The following is a 13,763-nucleotide window of genomic DNA, read 5'->3' as shown; positions in this document are numbered from 1 at the left end:
ATGTGGTTTAAGATGAAGGTGAGCCTCAGCTTGTTCTGGTTGGAAGCCCTGGAGGGTAAATTGCACTGGGTGTTGTACCAATGCATAGGTCACTGCTGCAGGCTGATGGGGTGGGTGTAATTCCCAGGCACCTCCAGGCAGGAGGCACCAATCACCCAATCCTGTAGGGACTGTGGGGAAGGCAGCAGGTGTGAACCATTAGCAGGGGCACCTGCAGCAGCTGGGGGATGGGCAAACCTAAGCAGCCCTCTGAAACTGAGCTCAGGAGATCTGGATGGGACACCACCAGCATCTGCTGCAATTAGCCTTTGTGTATAATGCTGAGTGGTAATGCTTAGGGCTGCTGGAGCACTGAGCTAGTCAGAAGGGAGGAAGAGGAGGGAGAGCTGAGAGCAGACGCCTTCCACATTAAGGTAATTTTCAAATCCCTAGAGTGAATGGCCACAGGAGAGAACTCAAGTGTTCTTGCTTAGAGGCAGAGTTTACTTGGTTCTGTTTGGATATTAAACCACTCCATCCTTCATACAAGTTAATAGATTTGTTTATTGTTAAGAGGGTGAAATGAGATTATATATATGAAACAGAATGGTACCTCATAGGTATGCAATGATTGTTTGCTGGGTCTTGATTAGACCCACACAGACTCTGTTCTTTGTAAAGTAACCATCTTAATAGCAGTAGTAATAATGATAGCAATAATGATGATGTAGTTCTTAGGTACTAAACATTGTTATTTCCCACAACAACACTTTGAAAGAAGAAATATTTACCTCCACTCTACAAATGAGGAAACTGAAGCACAGAGACGTAAATAACTTCTCCAAGGTCACACAGCTCTAAGAGATACATACACTGTGACCTCTTTTTACTTGACTTTTCAAATTTGCAATTCTTGTTATAGTTGATCACTGCCATGTCCTGGGCAGTGGTACATTTCATCTGAGTTTGAGGGTGAGCTGGTTAGCCAGAGAATAGAGGGAGAGAGATTAGAGTCTCAAATCAGCTCCTACATTAAGTTTGTGTGTGATGCAATTTCACTGGAACTACCTGGGTCTGGGATGTGCTGGGGACACATGAGGCACAGAGAAAGTTCTGGATGGGTTTTCTGTTGCTCCCGGGCAGCAGACAAGAAAGGAACATGAAAAAGGGACCTCAGAATAGGAAACCATGGGGTGGCATTGGATGCTAGCAGGGGGTCACTGGAACGAGCCCCATGTTCTAGGGCTCCCAGTTGTTATACCACATTTGGACTGTTTCAGAGCTTCTAACAAGTTCTCCAGTGACAGCCTTGGGCGCAAAGTCCAGAAACAGGCACAATCAAGATAATCTGGGGGATAGAGTCACAACTGGAAGAACGACCAGCCCAAATGGTGTCAAATCTTGACTGGGCAGAGTTTTCCCTATTTCTGGATGGAGTTCCCAGTGCCCTGTTTCTTGTCTATTTCTTTCCCAGATTCAACCTAAAAAAGACTTCTATGAGTAAATGATGATATCAAATATAAGACACAAATGTCTGGCTGGTGGGAGGCCTGAAGTTTAGTTTCTACATTGGAAAGTAAAACCAGGACCCCAAAAGATCAAACAGGCAGGAGAGATGGGACAACTCTAACAAGATGATATGTAACTCGTGTGTGTGTGTGTGTGTGTGTAAAATTATCTGTTTTGACTTAAAAAACCAAGTGCACAAACTCCAGGATCACAGTAGGGCGAGGCAACAGTGGGTATGAAATAAAGGTGGGTTTGAGCCAACATTGCAAATTCCCCTGGAACGAGGAACCTGTTGGTTTTCTCTAGCTACCTAGTTTGACCTTACTTGGAGTACTTGGAATTCCAACCAAACTGAGTTTAACTCTATGATGTCCTCTTTTTAGGTAAAAAGTTGGTAGGGTGGGTGGTGGGGTGGTGACTTGTCTAGGGGGTGGGAGGAGCATTTTTTGAGTCTTAGTAGAAATAATTTTCTTAAAATCTTGCAGAAACTTTAAGGGGTATACTGGCTAAGCCTGGATCCCTCTTCACCAGCAACAAAAGCAAATGGATCAACAAACTCTGCAAATCACCATCTGCTGTTCTTCATCACCTTGGTGAGACCAATTAGAAGATAATAGCCATCAGAGGTGAAATGCCTGAACCTAAGGGTGCCAGCCTGTCCTGACAGATGTTACACTAGGATGTCCAGACCCACTGCTGGTTGAGAGACACTGGGCAGAGGATGAAGGATGGCTCTATTATTTGGAGGAACTTAATGGGTCACCCTCTTTCCAACTGTGATCGTTCCCACATAGAGTACACCCACTGAAAATGAGGGACAGTCACAGCAAACTTTAGCAAAAATGGAGCCCTCTTCTCATAATCCAAGACATTCCCCAGGAGCCTCTTTCAATTTCCCTATGGTCAAGTGCTCTCAACACCTAAAAGCCCCCATCCAAACCCAGTGTACATGCTCTAAGGAACTCCTGGAAAAGCATGGGTTCAATTTTCATAAGGTAAAATGAGAGTCTATAAATTTATTTTATTTCATTTTTGAGATGGAGTCTCACTCTATCGCTCAGGCTGAAGTACATAGGCGTAACCAGCCACAACCTCCTGGGCTCAGGTGATCCTCCCACCTCAGCCTCCCAAGTAGCTGAGACTACAGGCACCTGCCACCATGCCCAGCTAAATTTTGTATTTTTTTGTAGAGACAAAGTCTCATCACGTTGCCCAGGCTGGTCACAAACTCCTAAGCTCAAGCGATCCACCCACCTCAGCCTCCCAAAGTGCTAGGATTACAGGCAGGAGCCACTGCACCCAGCTGATTCTGCAAATTTAGCCTGTCATAGGCACCACAATCTCAATGTGCTGTCCTTTTAAAAGACAAATCAGAAGATACATTTACCAAGCCGGGTATACTGCTGGTAACAGCCATCATATCTTAGCCTGACATACTCAAAGGATTTGTCGACCTTGAGATCTGGGAGGTCACCCTTGTTTTAAGAGACTGGAAACTGGAAAGATTTTTTAAAAAAATGATCACCTGAAGAACTTTAAGGCTTTGATTTTCACCTGAAGGCTTAGCCAGTGTTTCCAAGCATGTGCTGAAAGGTTATGGTCTCCTGACGAAGAATTTAGTGCATCTTGATTAGGAAAGCCAAATGAAAGGAGTCTGTTCAGCTACAGTGCACTGATGCATTGAGCATTGGGAAGAGGGGCCCTGGTATTGCATCCTTGCTCCCACCACATGCACAGGAGGGTTCCCCACAGGATGGCTACCTTGCAATTATTGATCCAGCAAGTTAAGATGGCTCCTTGGTCTTTCCTCCAGAGGCCTTGGACAGACCATGGATACTGCCTAGGAATTGTTCCTCTACTTGTCCATTCCCACTGCTATTGAATGAGGGGCTCCTGGGGCCAGGGACCATATGTTATTCCTCTCTATACTCCATACACCCAGTGCAGGGCTTGCTAGAAGAGTGAATGAATGTAGGAGCAAATCCATTTCCAACAGGTTTAAACCACAAAAATGTGTGTGTGTGTGGCCCCAAGCAATTCTCAGGTTGCTATTTAAGAATCTCTCAGACTGCTATTTAATATGTGAATTCCTGAGCTTTACCATAAGACCACAGAATCAGAAGTTATGGGATGGGGCCAGGGAACCTGCATTTTAAATGAAGTGCCCTGGGAGATTCTCATGCCTTTAGAAGGTTAAGAATCATTGCTCTAATGATGAGCTCTGCTGAGCTGGGTTCCAAGCCCTGTCATTTTCAGAAAAGGGGATTCTCAGAATGCTCTGGGCTTTTGAGATTTAAATAGCCAATTCTAGCCTGAGTTTCCTGGTCGCATAATTGACAGAGGAGGGGGATGGCGGAGGGGAAGCATCCTGAGACTTCTAAACCATGGAGGGCCAATCCCAGGGCTGGACATCAGAGAGATGTACAGCACCCCCAAGTCATAGGTGGGCCATAGGGATGTGGAATCCCACTTCAGAGTGTTCCCTGAAGAGAGTCACTGGGAGCAGAGCTTCTAAGAAGATAAAACAGAACTCGCCTTGAGTTAAGGTGGATTCCCAACCTAGGATGCATGGAAGACATTTCTTCATCCACATGCCAAGCCAGGACCACTGGCCCAGCTCCCGGCAGAGAGTGTGCATATTGAATCAATTGAAATTGAGTCATGGATATAATTAATTTAATGTGTTTAAACGATTTCCCATATAGTAAACATGCTAAATGAGGGGGCACCCAGACTAAGATATCTGCCTGAGAGTGGAAAAATGGATACTGTGTGTGCTGTATAATGAAAATCCTTCAGCAAATGGAAAATGCTTCCATTTATTTCCACCTCTCATGTTGTTTTCCTTTCTAACTCTTTATTTATAGCTGAACTTGGCCTTCTGTGGTCTCCTTGGACCACAGAGACACTTTTTATTTTGGCAGAAGATGTCCTTTTTGCTGTGACCAGAAGACAATTTTAACGAAACCTGTCTACAACCCAGTGACAAGCACCTATTAATATGTGACAAAGGGGATAGGAGGAAGGTAACATGGAGTGCAGGACTGTTTCACTGTTGCGGTCTGTCTCCACTAAAGGGACACTTATGCAAAGAAAAGGGAGATGGTGTTGAGGGGGTGGAGGCAGGGCCTGTCCAGCTACCATTCCAGCTCTGCCAAACCATCTTGCTGCCTGGCTCTGAAGGAGTCATTTTCCTTTTCTGGACCTCAGACACTCATCTACACCACAAAAGCATTGAATTTGAGGCTATTTAAGATGACTTTCAGTTCTGATGTTCACCGAATTCTGAGTCACAAGCTGGAGCAGACATAAATAGGTGCCAAGGAATTTCCCATTAAAAAGAAACTCATCCTCAAGCCATGGAGAACATTTCAGGCAGTCTATCTAATTGCTCATCAAGTAAGGATTATGTATTATTTGGCTTAGATGAAAGGGAGCATTTAGAAGTGGTTATAAATGATCTCCAACAAAGATCTATCAGGCACCTAGGCAAAATGCAGAGTTCTAGGATTATGAAGGATGGCAAAATGCTTTATAGATTCTGTAGCTCTCTATTCATCCATTTCAGCTTTGGATACTTTGAATTCATTTTGAAACAGCCTTGCCAAAATGCTACCCGTGGGACCCTGGGCGAATCCCACTCCTCTCTGAGTCTCAGTCCATGAACTTGTAGGATGAGGAGAAAGGACTTTGAAGGTATTTTGATGGGTGTTCTGTCCAGCATTTCTGAGGGAGGGATCTCAGGGGCTGCAGGGGTGGGGAGGGGGCTGCAGGAAGAGGGGGCTGAACAGGCAGAGTTCAGGGCTCCTTCTCTGTTCAACTGAGAAGCTCTTCTTTAATCTGTTTTATATACCAGGCTCCATGTGAGATTTTATAACAAGGAGTTCTGAGAATAAAAATAATTCTTTAAGCTACTGGTCTGAGGAAAGCTGTTAAAAGTTTCCAGCTTGAATCTAGGCTGCGCTACAAAAATGGACTTCGCCGATACATTGTGGGAGTGAATTTCTCAGAGCCTTTAGTCCAGAATGGCTCTGCTCAGGGATTTTGGAAATCGACTTCATTTGAGCAAACCTCAGTGCCACCTCGGTGCCTCCCCACTGCCCCCCGCAGTGGTCTCAAACCCTGGTGTGCATTAGAACCACCTGCAGGGTTTGTTAAAACACAGATGGCTGGGCCCCACCCTGAGAGGTTCTGATTTAATGGGCCCGTGTGGGGCCTGGGAATGTGCATCTCTAACAAGCTCCCAGATGATGCAGACCACACTTTGGGAATGGTTGGCCTGGAAGATAAAGGCCAGTCTCCTTAGCATGTCCCTGCAGAACTGGACCCCAACTTCCCTTCCCAGCCTCCTCATCCAGCTTCCCAGTATTCTAGCCCAACTAACTGTCCTTCCCTCCCTCTTGCATTTCTCCCTTGCTCACCATGCTCCCTCTGGCCAGCCCCTGTCTTCATGTCTAATTCCTGCCCACAGTTCAAGGCATGGGTCAAATGCCACCTCTTCCAAAAAAACCTACCCTGACTTTTTCACTAAAAGTCACAGAAATCCCTCTGGGCTCGGGCTTGGGCTCAAATAGTTTCTCCCACAGTGCCAAGCACTTTTAACATCTCATTGTTTTTGTCTAGGTCTTGCCCGTGCATGTGAGCCACAGGCTCTAGGACAGGGAGCCCATCTTACCTTGGCATCCACACCATTATCCACACCTTCAGCACCTGCACAGGTTCCGGCCCACCAGACCAACAATACAAGCCTCAGCACACGCATGCATGAATATGCATTTTCAAGAAATGCCCCAGCCAGCTCAGCTTATCTACCCTTAATTCCTCAAGACAGACTGACTCTACTCTGAATCTTTAAATTAGAACACAGGACAGCACTTTAGCCCACTCAACCTATTCTTCAGATGAATTTTCCATATTTTCTGGAGCAGAGACAGTGACGAATAACTACCACTTTGGTCCATTACCAGAAGGTCACTACCTTCTGCAGCAATTAAGAGCTAGACCCAAGTTCAAATCCCACTTGACCCTGATTCACTATAGTACTTAAATACTCTGAGTTCCAGGTTCTTCACTGTTCATGGGAATAATAAGAGCACCTACTTCCTATGAACGGCATAAGGATACAGTGTAATCATTATTAACAGTAACAATAGCATTTATTGAGTGCCTGCTATGTGCCTAGCACTAGGCATACATTATTGAGTCTAACTACATTATGCACTTAGCACAATGTCTAGCACATAATATGCAATCAAGAAGTATTAGCCATATTATCATTGCTTATTTTCCCAACTTCCATGCAAGATTTATATTATTATCCCCATTTCCCAGATGAGAAACTTGAGGCTCAGAGCAGGTAGCTTGCTCAATAAATATTAACAAGTTATATTATGTAATGTGTAATCTTTAAAACTAGCTTACAAGATAAGTATGATTTCCATTGTGTGAATGAAAACTGTAGTTCAAAGAAGGTAACTTGTAAATGAAGGCCCAGGATTTGAACCTGATTTTGGGTCCAGAGCTTCTCCTGGCCCACCCCAGCCCACCATCTGGTAAACTGCGCCTGCACTGTGTGCGCAGTCAACTCTCTATGACCTTTTTTTTCTTTTGAGATGGAGTTTCGCTCTTGTGGCCCAGGCTGGAGTGCAATGACGTGATCTCAGCTCACCGCAACCTCTGCTTCCCAGGTTCAAGTGATTCTCCTGCCTCAGCCTCCCGAGTAGCTGGGATTACAGGCATGCGCCACCATGCCCAGCTAATTTTGTATTTTTAGTAGAGAAAGGGTTTCACCATGTTGGTCAGGCTGCTCTCGAACTCCTAACCTCAGGTGATCCACCCGCCTCGGCCTCCCAAAGTGTTGGGATTACAGGTGTGAGCCACCGTGCCCAGCCTCTATGCCCTTTCTTTCTTTTTCTTTTCTTTCTTTTTAGAACAGAAAGAAAACTGTTTTATTACACAATTAAACTTGAATGTGGCATGCATCATAGTCAATCTGCTTAAGAGACTGCAGAGACAGAAAGATGGTCACCAAAATTAGTCCACGAGAGGAAGAATTTACAGCACCATGTCATACATAGTTCATCCTAAATTCACATGGAGATTGAAAAGGCTATCTGTGTATGCTAATTGTTTATATTCAATGACAAAAAAACTTTTCACATCTTCATAACAGGAGGTAGTTTAGCAGCTTGAAGCCAGGTACTATGCCAGGGAGCACAGAGCCACTGCTCTAAAATGTAAATAGCCAAAAGGACAGAACACTTTTCAACCATTTTTGTAGCAGAGTGAAAGCCTACCTTCAGCAAGTACCTGGCTCTATGCCCTTTCTTATCCATGAGTCATAGAGAAGCATTTTCCCAGTGTGTCTGAGAGCACGCACTGTCCCTGCCCCTTGTCTGAACAGCCCTGCAATCCTAGGGCCTGCAATTAGTTACTTCAATGATCAGAGATAACAGATCGCATAACAGAAAGCTTGTAACAGCCCCTCTTTTGCTTTGCATGTTTACAAGGAACACTAAGGAAAACGGCCCAGAGGCGTGGGACTGACCGTGACCCCGAAGAAGTTGGTCTCATTCATGGCATTGAGGATGATCCTGCCCAGCGTGTGGTCCGTGTAGTTGAAGTCCTGGATCCGCTGGTGCCGGCTGCTGGCATGCAGCGTCTCCATGGCCCTCTGCAGTGTCTTGGCGATGACCCAGATGCCATCGTAGGCATACCCGTGGAACTTGCTGGGCCCCACGCCTGACCGCTTGTTGTTGTACTCTCTCTCATACTGCTGTGGAGTCTGGAAAAACAGGGGATTGGGGGAATCCCAAGTTATACTCGGCAGGGACATCAGGTGCCTGATGCCGAGAAAAGCTGCTATTCTTCAATGCCCACAGGGTGCCAGGTACAGTGCTAGACACTATGTGCATTATCTCATTTAACCCTCACAACAACCTCATAAAGTGGGTACTGTTATTGTGACCATTTTACAGACCCCCCATTTTCAGGGGGGTCAACTTGCTTAGTGCCACAAAGCTAGTGAGTGACAAGACTGAGATTTAAACCCTGTCTTTTGGCAAGACTAGAGAGAGGGGATAATACACCCTAACCAGGCCTTTCCTGCTAAACTTGCAGGGCCTGGGGTGAGGTAGAGGCCCATATCCCATATGTCTGAATATTAAAGTTATAGCATATGAACAAACTGTTCAAAAATATTCTCTATCTCCTCATCATAATAAATACACCTTCCTAGGGATCTGGAAGGCCAAGCTGAAATTCAGAATTCTGGGACTTCTCTGAGTTTCAGCAGCACAGAGGGAGCTGACTGTGTGCTGCTCAGCCCACCCCTCCCCTTCCCTTCCCACCCCTCTCCATCCTGCAGCCCAGCCAGGCTCAGTCCACACCTCCTTCCCCTTCCAGCATCAGTAGCTCCCTGTACCCTCAAAGGCACAGTCTATCCTCAAGAGCTGGGGCAAGAGGCTCCCTAGACCCTGGAAGTGGCTCCAGCTTATGGCCTGAGAATTCAGGGCACAGTCTGGAAGCTGGAAGCGGTGCAGGTCTGAGTGGGCTTGCAGATTCTGGGCCCCGAGGGGCCTGAATGAGGACCTCTTAGAGCACGGGACCCAGGGCAAGGCCCAGTTGCTCAGGTGTCAGGCAGCATCCATCCCTCCTGCTATTCTATCTACCTTCCATAATATAACAGTCTGAATAGGCCAGCATTGAAAAAAAGATTTTTTTTTCTCCCATTGAGCTGAATTTCATAAAGGAATTTCATTGGTGATATTAACATTTTGATTGTGGCCACAAAGTAACGAAACTGCCTTTTTACTCCAGACCTTGGAACTTGCACTTCCAGATGAATGCCACCCTGGGGGACCCATTACCCTCAGCTTCTTCATGGGTCTTTTTTCAAATCACTTCTGAACTCCTCTGCCAGAAATGTCATCAGGGCCCTCGACTTGGTCTTTGGAAAAACCCTCCTTGGGGAAAAATCACACACTGGACAATTGACTCTTTGTCAGTTTATACTGAGAAGGGCCCCTTAGGGACAGTCACAGGCACTCAGTCAGTCTACAGCCTGAGGCACAGGGAGATGCAGAGACATGTCCAAGGTTACACAGCCTGTGTGTCTGTGTGTGTGTGTGCACGTGTTGGGGGGTGGGGGTGAGTGGCACCAGACTACCTTCCCATTTCATCTTGATTACTTCTTTCCTCTTTGATTTCTAAAGTCATAATTGCTTTTTGAAAACCACCACAAGTTGTTTGGGCCATGTCTAGTGTTTTTAAGGAAGGCGGTGGAGCTGGGCCATCAAAGACTGTGTCTTGCATGGCTGGAGCCCACCGGGGCCAAGAAGCCAAGTCTCTTGCGGGGTCACCCACACAGATGCCTGGGGGTGAGTGCCAAGAGCCTCCGGCTGTGGACCTTGCAGGCAATGAATTCTGTATGACCAAATGTGAATGAGTCCTGGCCTGGAGTCTGCCTCCCCCTGTTTCAGGGTCCTCCTGGAAGGCTCAGGTTTGATCTGTTTGCAGCTTTCCTTGGAAATGCATCCTCTCTAGCTACCAACACTCTGCTCATCACTCAAGATACACAGTGGGCAGAAACTCCCCCCAAATCCCAGGTTCCTCAAAGAGACCAGCATTTCTAGCCCAGCTCAGCTCCCTGAGTTTGTCCTGTTACTCACATTCCTGCACCCACCCACACTCCACGCCCGCTGGCTCTTGAAGCTCATAGTCATCCCCACCACTTTCACTCCGCCTGGAGAAGGAGGAAACAGTCCACTACAAAGCTCTCTCTCTTTAAACCTTTTGGGTCCCTTGATCACATCAAGTTGGCTTGCACCTCAGGGCTTTGCACAAGCTGTTTCTCTGCCAGAAAGCTCCTTGCCCAGCTATTGGCATGATAATTCTCAGCATTCAAAGGTCAGCACCTGTCACTTCTCAGGGATGGCTTCCTTGACCCACCCGTTGTAAAAGCCCCCAGCCTGAGGCCAGGGATTTTTATCTTCTTTATTGCACTTGTCACTCCCTGCAATTTTCCTCCTTATGTTTTTACTTGCTTATGGTCTGTGGTTTCACTCCTCCCTCCCCACCCACCTAGAATTAAGCTCCATGAGGTCGGAGATGTGATCTGTCTTGATCACTGAGGTACCACCAGAATCTCAAACAATACCTGTTTAGGCCCTTTTTAGGCCTGTTTCTCTGTCTGTAAAACACAGGAGCACACCTATTCACACATTGTAGAGCACAATTGTTCTTCCCAAATACAAAAAGTTGTAATCCTACTGTGTATGAAAGTATTCATTTCCCTGCATCCTTGACAATAGGTATTTTAATTTTTAACTCAATTGTCAGTTTATTAAGAAAAACATATGTATTTGTTAAGAAAAAAGTATTCTTTTAATCTTAATTTGCATTTCTTTAATGATTAGAATGAGCTTATTTTAAATATTAACCAGCAATCTTAATTTTTTAGGTGAATTTCCTATACCATCTTGCTATGGTGATGTCACATCATTTAATGTTTTGTTTTAATGTCTCCTTGTTATTTTTCCATGTTTTACTACTTGGCTATATTTTCTTTGATTTTTAAAATGTGATTTGTGTCTATTTCTGGTTGTTAACTACTGACCATTTTAAAAGGATTTAAATAGTACTTGGATGTGTGTTTCTCTAATTAATTGTGTTAAGCATCACAGAAATGAGGCCCCTTTGACTTCTCTTTTGGATTTTGCTCCTATGAGCTTTCTCCAGTGCACGCAATGGCATTCAAGGGTTGGTGCTGTCCATTTTTGAATTCCATTGTTCAACCTAATGATTACATTCAGATGACATTTCTACACCACCTCCCTGACCAGAACACCACACTGGAGCAGCCTTCAAGGTTTCTATGATGCTTTAAAAGTGGGAGGTCCAGACTTGAGGTGAACATTCCCAGTGTGGTCTCACCGGGTGGTAACTGAGTGTAATTTTAAACTTCCTTGATACAGTTTTGTTTTGTTTTGTGGGACACTAAGGGGATCAAGATCATATTGTCTATTGGACTTGGCCTTGAGGTCAACAAAAGTCCCTATATAAACTTTACATATGCCACTTGGAAATTCATCTATCTCAAAAAACTGTCCTTCCCAGATACAAGGATCAGGAGGAGGGCCAAGAACACTGGAATCACAGCTCTTTACCAGATTTCTGTGGGTAGAGTCCTTGGAATGGGACACAGGTGTAGCTAAGCCCTGAAAGGTGACCTCAGTTCTTGCTGTCTTTGCAAGCACCAGGTTAAAGAAGTCATTGCTGCCACATGATATCCCAGGCCATTCATCATTGTTCCCATGTGATGCCAGCACCAACTCCCTTGGGCAAGACAATGACAGCAGGAAGAAACACATTCACAATTGTTGGAGAAAAAGTAATAGTTGTTCTTAAAGTGGGCCTCCAATTATTCAGGGCAGAAGAATTTCTTCCACTGTAAAGCTGACACCAAATGCTGATTAATTACCATCCTCTGAGGTCAAGTTTATCGTGAGATGCTAAAAGTTTCTGAGAAAATAACTTATGCAGATAGTCCCAATTACTGATAGGTTGGTCTCCGGCATATTTTTTAAAGGCATTTGTTGGAACTTGGAACATATTTTCCCACAGACACTATGTTATAAATAGTGGTTAGGTTCCAAGGCTAGCCCACACAAGCTTGCTAACCTACAATGTGACTAAACTTTATGAGTCTGTCATCCCAACAGAAATGAGCTGAGTCCTTCTTCCTGGGAGAGGGGAGCCTCATGGACAGAAGAGAGGGCAGGAGAAGGATACATCCTCTTCCACATCTGCAACTGATCCCCACAGAGGTGAAACTGGCAGACTTTCTCGCTGGCATCTCTGTGGGAGATTCGAATCACAGAGTCTCATTTGGAAGTACACGAGAGAATATTTAGTTTGCTGGTTCCTATGCTGCGGTTTGTAGATCACTTGGGAAGGTTGCTAAAAATGCAGATGCCAAGGGCCGGGCACAGTGTCCCACGCCTATAATCTCAGCACTTTGGGAGGCCGAGGCAGGTAGATCACCTGAAGTCAGGAGTTCAAAACCAGCCTGGCCAACCTGGCAAAACCCCATCTCTACTAAAAATACAAAAAGTTAGCTGGGTGTGGTGGCAGGTGTCTGTAATCCCAGCTACTCAGGAGGCTGAGACATGAGAATCGCTTGCGCCCAGGAGGCAGAGGTTGCAGTGAGCCGAGATTGCGTCATTGCACTCCAGCCTGGGTGACAGAGTGAGACTCCATCTCAAAAACAAAAAACACACAAAAGAACAGATGCCAGGGCTACATTTTGGTTCAGTATATCAGTGAGTGAGTTAACTTAGGAATCTGTATTTTTAAAAACCTTCTCAGATTTCAAGCATACAAAAATTGGTAACCACTGATGAAGTCCCTCCTGCAATCTGATTATTGGATAATCATTGGATATTTTCAGTAGCAACTTCCGGGTGTTTGCTGAGTTTCTTCTTATACTCCTCCAGTATTGGGAAGCTCACTATGTCTCTCAGGCAGAACTTTCCACTTAGGGAATGGCTGATGTTGAGAAGACTGTTCTTCCAGATGCAGTTTGCGCCTCTCTCCCTGAAACTTGTATTCGCATGCTACATGTTCCTGTGGAGCCACAATACACGTCTGCTCCTTTTATACACAACAGCCCCTCAAAAAGCCAAAGACAGGGAGATGCCTCCCTTTTTCTAATGCATTCTCCTTCTTTTAAGCAAAATAATCTCAGTTCAGACTTCCACTCTATGATGAAATCGCTTATATCAGACCAAAGCTCCCATCAAGAACATTTAGAAAAGCAGAATAAAATATTAAAATAGCTATTCAAAGACATCAGAAAACAACCAGGACAGCTAGGACTGAGAATCCATCATTCTGGAGAGAAGAGAAATGCTCTGAGATGGGCCCCAAATTCTTTGCTGTTTTCCTTTTGAGGCATTTTCTGATTTGTAAGTAAGAAGGCTAGTCACAGAAACAGAAAGCATTGGATCAGAGTTTTCAGCAGTCCCTCAGGGATAGAAAGCCAAAAACTGTAGTTCTGGGCTACCAAGGTAGCAAGACTTGCATGGCCAAGGTGCCAGAGTAAAGGGAACCATAAAAAAGTGAGCCTGGTATTAAGACTGGCATTTTTACTTAAAATATTTGGTAATTAAGCTGCATAAAGCAAGAGGCTGAGAAGCCAAGCAAAAGAGCCAAGAAAACAAACAGAACTATTTGGAGTTTAATAGTATTGGGAAAATAAAAATTGGAGTCCAGGG

At 45.1% G+C, this 13,763-nt stretch overlaps 1 protein-coding gene across 2 annotated transcripts in view; it reads right to left on the bottom strand.

Annotated features, from left to right (window-relative positions):
* GABBR2 (gamma-aminobutyric acid type B receptor subunit 2) overlaps positions 1 to 13,763 on the bottom strand; it is a 415,572-nt gene that overhangs the window by 152,609 nt on the left and 249,200 nt on the right. For both annotated transcript variants that reach the window (XM_055271718.1, XM_055271719.2), the window contains one exon: positions 8,036 to 8,272. In XM_055271718.1, coding sequence (XP_055127693.1) covers positions 8,036 to 8,272 — 237 coding nt within the window. The remainder of the gene's footprint in view (positions 1 to 8,035; positions 8,273 to 13,763) is intronic.

The sequence above is a fragment of the Symphalangus syndactylus genome, chromosome 3 (genome assembly GCF_028878055.3).
Source record: "Symphalangus syndactylus isolate Jambi chromosome 3, NHGRI_mSymSyn1-v2.1_pri, whole genome shotgun sequence".
Taxonomy (NCBI): Eukaryota; Metazoa; Chordata; class Mammalia; order Primates; family Hylobatidae; genus Symphalangus; species Symphalangus syndactylus.
Note: the sequence above shows the minus strand (reverse complement) of the source record. Positions and strands in the feature narration are given on the sequence as shown.